We start from the raw sequence: 3288 nt of genomic DNA, 5'->3' as shown, positions 1-3288 counted from the left end.
TAAATAACACTCGTTTCTATGGAATGAGATAGCGTTGTGATAGAAGCGACGACAGAGTATTTGGCCACGTATGTATATGTATTTCCATTTTCATATTTTCATATATTCTCATTTCCTATTCTTTCCTCTGGACGCTATGTGAGCAGTGTTCTCCTTTTTCTTATTTTCTGTAAATCCTATTGTTTTTTTTTCTTTTGTTCTGAAAGATATCGGTTGAAATTTGTTTTATAAGGTATGTTGGAGAGTGGTAACAACTGTAAAACATGAATAAAAATTCCCTTCTAGGAATAGGGTAAAATTCTCGATTTCCAATTTCGTTGGATGTATTGTTAAAGTCTTCAGAATGTGCTGGAACATGTGTATCTCAAAACGGAAACACGGATACGTCATCACTGTAATTGTCATTGGAGGAGTTCTTCTAGGATAAACCCCCTTAATGGTTGTTCAGCAGTCGCTTAATGGTTGTTCAGCAGTCGCCGGAGTTCAAGCAACGAATCATGTTTGTGTTGAAGAAAACGGGATCGAACATTGCACGATTAACAAAATCAGCACGCTCACAGTGAGACCAAATGGATCAATTGCATGCTTCAAGGTAACCAAACTGAATGACATCATTTAATTTCTGGAAGTTATGCTTATTGGTGTTACTGCGAGATGTCAACAACACACACACACATATTTCTTCGCACGCGAATACAAATCGCTCCATCAATGGACCGTGTCGTGACGCCAAATGCAGGAGAATAGGCACACGAGAGTACCTGGAGGAACGGTGTTTTGAAGGTTACGGAAAGCTCCAGTGTAATTGTTATCAAAAACGTAAATATCAAAAATGTAAATATTTTCCCTTTTTCAAATAATTGCTTTCATGGAAATAAATCTTTCTTTACTATTAACAAACGCAAACGGCTGTATGTTTGTGTGTCTGTCGCCGATCCTACCGCCCTTCCTACTGAACCGATTTTCTTCAAATTTGGACAAGAATATCAGAAATTTTCTCTTAATGATGCCCGTCTATTTTTTTTAGTTAGAATAGGTCTCGACTAGGTCACTAGGTGAAAAAACGTAGTTTTCAAGCCTTTCAGTGGCTTTTGTTTCCGAAATAGGGAAGTAGGAGTTCACGGGGGAGATAATTATAGAACATTTTCATTCTTCAAATGAATTCATTTCTTCAAATTTTCAACACGGGTGGTGTAGAAAAGGAGGTTGAGCAGCCGTTAGGCTGCGTTAACCGACTGGTACTTCAATAATCTCATGAATACTTTAAAACACGGTTACGGTGCCGGAAGTCGGAACTCCATGCAGTACAGTCTATGTCATGTTCTCAATCAATGAAATCAGCAAGACGACGACCGGCCATTCTTCGTAATCGAGAAGACATCAGCCGGATGAACCGCCTACAGCAGACCGGCTGGTAGCATTGGAAAACGAGAGATCATCTGGAAATTGTATGCAATCCTACTTGCAACAGGGCCGAGTCCGGGCCGTGAGCGGGCCTTTGAATAACTCGCTTCAAAATGAAAATTGGGAGTCGATCAACCTGTCAAATTGTAGATCTTGGTGAGCTCTACTCAAATCTACTTTCATTTTCACTGTAAGTTTAGTGAGCGCCGCAGTACAAGCCATTAAGTGGCCGGGCCGTGAACAGTCGGACCTTGAAGCGAGTTATTCAAAGGCCCGCTCACGGCCCGGACTCGGCCCGGTTGCAAGTATGTATGCAATTGCTTCCCGCCTGCTCTCCCTCCCCCCCCCACCCGTGCCTTCCTCTCTGAAGGAATCATGACTTCATAGAGAGTATTTGGTTATGAGAGACGACAGAGAAAGTGTCTGCGTCTCTTCATGAGATCACACTCTCTAGCAAGAAAGGTCATATCATGTTCTTCCTCCATCGTTCACTTCTAGTCTCCTCATAACTTCCCTTATGTCACCTAATGGAATGGCGGCAACCCCTTTTTCTTCTGATTTTATTTGAATTCTAACTGATATTCAAACTGATGAATCTATGATACTCCCTCCCCCGTCTAGACTGCCTACCGGAATGGCTTAGTCGTCCCCTTGTACATATTCTGATTTTTATCAAGTTCTAATTTATATATATTTTGTATGCTCTATCCCTCCAGTGTTTAGGATCGTTGGAAAAAAGGTAAGTCTGAGGAATTGGGCTATTGATTGATACTATAAAAGGAAAGATCGGTTTCTTCTTCGAAAAACTTTTGTTCAGAAATTTCCGAAATTTCGAATGTTTTCGTCGTAATCGGTAAAAATTGTCACTCCTTTGTCAAAATTTAGAAAATTACAAGTTTTCGCTGCATATTTATTGACTTTTTGACAAAAGAAAAGCTTTGAAGAATCGGTGTTTTTGATCCCTTTTATTACCGTACCCTACTGAAAGAAAAAAGGAAATTTATATGAAAAAGCGGACTATTATCTTTTCAGTCAACTGCTGCTCTCGCGACGAGCAACTCGTCTATCCAGACCACCTCGATCCGTCCGGCACCGATGTCCCGTCTCACGACAGGAGCTCAGCGCTCGAGCTTTCGCCCTCGGGGCTCGGTAAGTTGAAATTTTGCTAAATAAAAATTGTAGTTAATTTTTTCTCTTTTAGCATCCAGCTGGCCCCAGGGATGGTGCTCCGGAGCGGATCCGCCGCTTTGCTCCAAGCCAGGAATACAGTGTGAGTCAAAAACGATTCTCGATAAAACTAAAACCAATTTTATTTCAGCCGTACCACTCAGCTGCCGTGGACAAGCCGAAAAGCTAGCTGCCAAGAAATCCAGCAAGATTAATTATGTTGTGGAAACTGTCGTTTCCACAAGTTGAACTAGTACTCTTGATGAGAACAAAGATTATAATACACTCTGAAATAATCTGACGTGTCAAAGGACATGTAAACTACAATGAGATGTTTATATTGTGAAGACAATCAGTCATAAGAATTTAATTCCCCCCTTTCAGATTAATTCCCTTTCAGATTCACTCGTTTGGTCCTCCCTTCGCTTCGCCGTCTCATCTTGGTCTCGCTCTCCGTAAATCTACACGCTACTGCCTGCGTCTCTCCAGTGGCGGGCGGTTCTCTTCATCGGTCGCTGCGAGACCCGCTGCGTGGGCGACGAGCGAAGAGATTGCTCACCTTTCGAGATGCCCTTTTTCCTATGGGTTTGATGTAATCTTCCTGGCTAAAAACTGGCTATAATTTAGTCCCCTATTAGTATAACTTATTAGAATGACCGCTTCAGCCGAATGTCATCTAAATTTCCCCTTTTACATTGTCAATCAGCGTCTTGTCAC

The 3288-nt window shown here is 41.7% G+C and overlaps 1 protein-coding gene across 1 annotated transcript; it reads left to right on the top strand.

Annotated features, from left to right (window-relative positions):
• Positions 1-436: 436 nt before the first annotated feature.
• Positions 437-2761, top strand: GCK72_015520 (uncharacterized protein; the record flags this gene model as incomplete). The annotated part of the gene is made up of 4 exons (XM_053730935.1): positions 437-592; positions 2437-2553; positions 2606-2674; positions 2723-2761. 4 exons carry the CDS (start codon positions 437-439, stop codon positions 2759-2761), a joined length of 381 nt encoding a protein of 126 aa, XP_053585707.1.
• Between the last annotated feature and the right edge of the window lie 527 nt (positions 2762-3288).

The sequence above is a fragment of the Caenorhabditis remanei genome, chromosome IV, assembly GCF_010183535.1.
Source record: "Caenorhabditis remanei strain PX506 chromosome IV, whole genome shotgun sequence".
NCBI lineage: Eukaryota > Metazoa > Nematoda > Chromadorea > Rhabditida > Rhabditidae > Caenorhabditis > Caenorhabditis remanei.
Note: the sequence above shows the minus strand (reverse complement) of the source record. Positions and strands in the feature narration are given on the sequence as shown.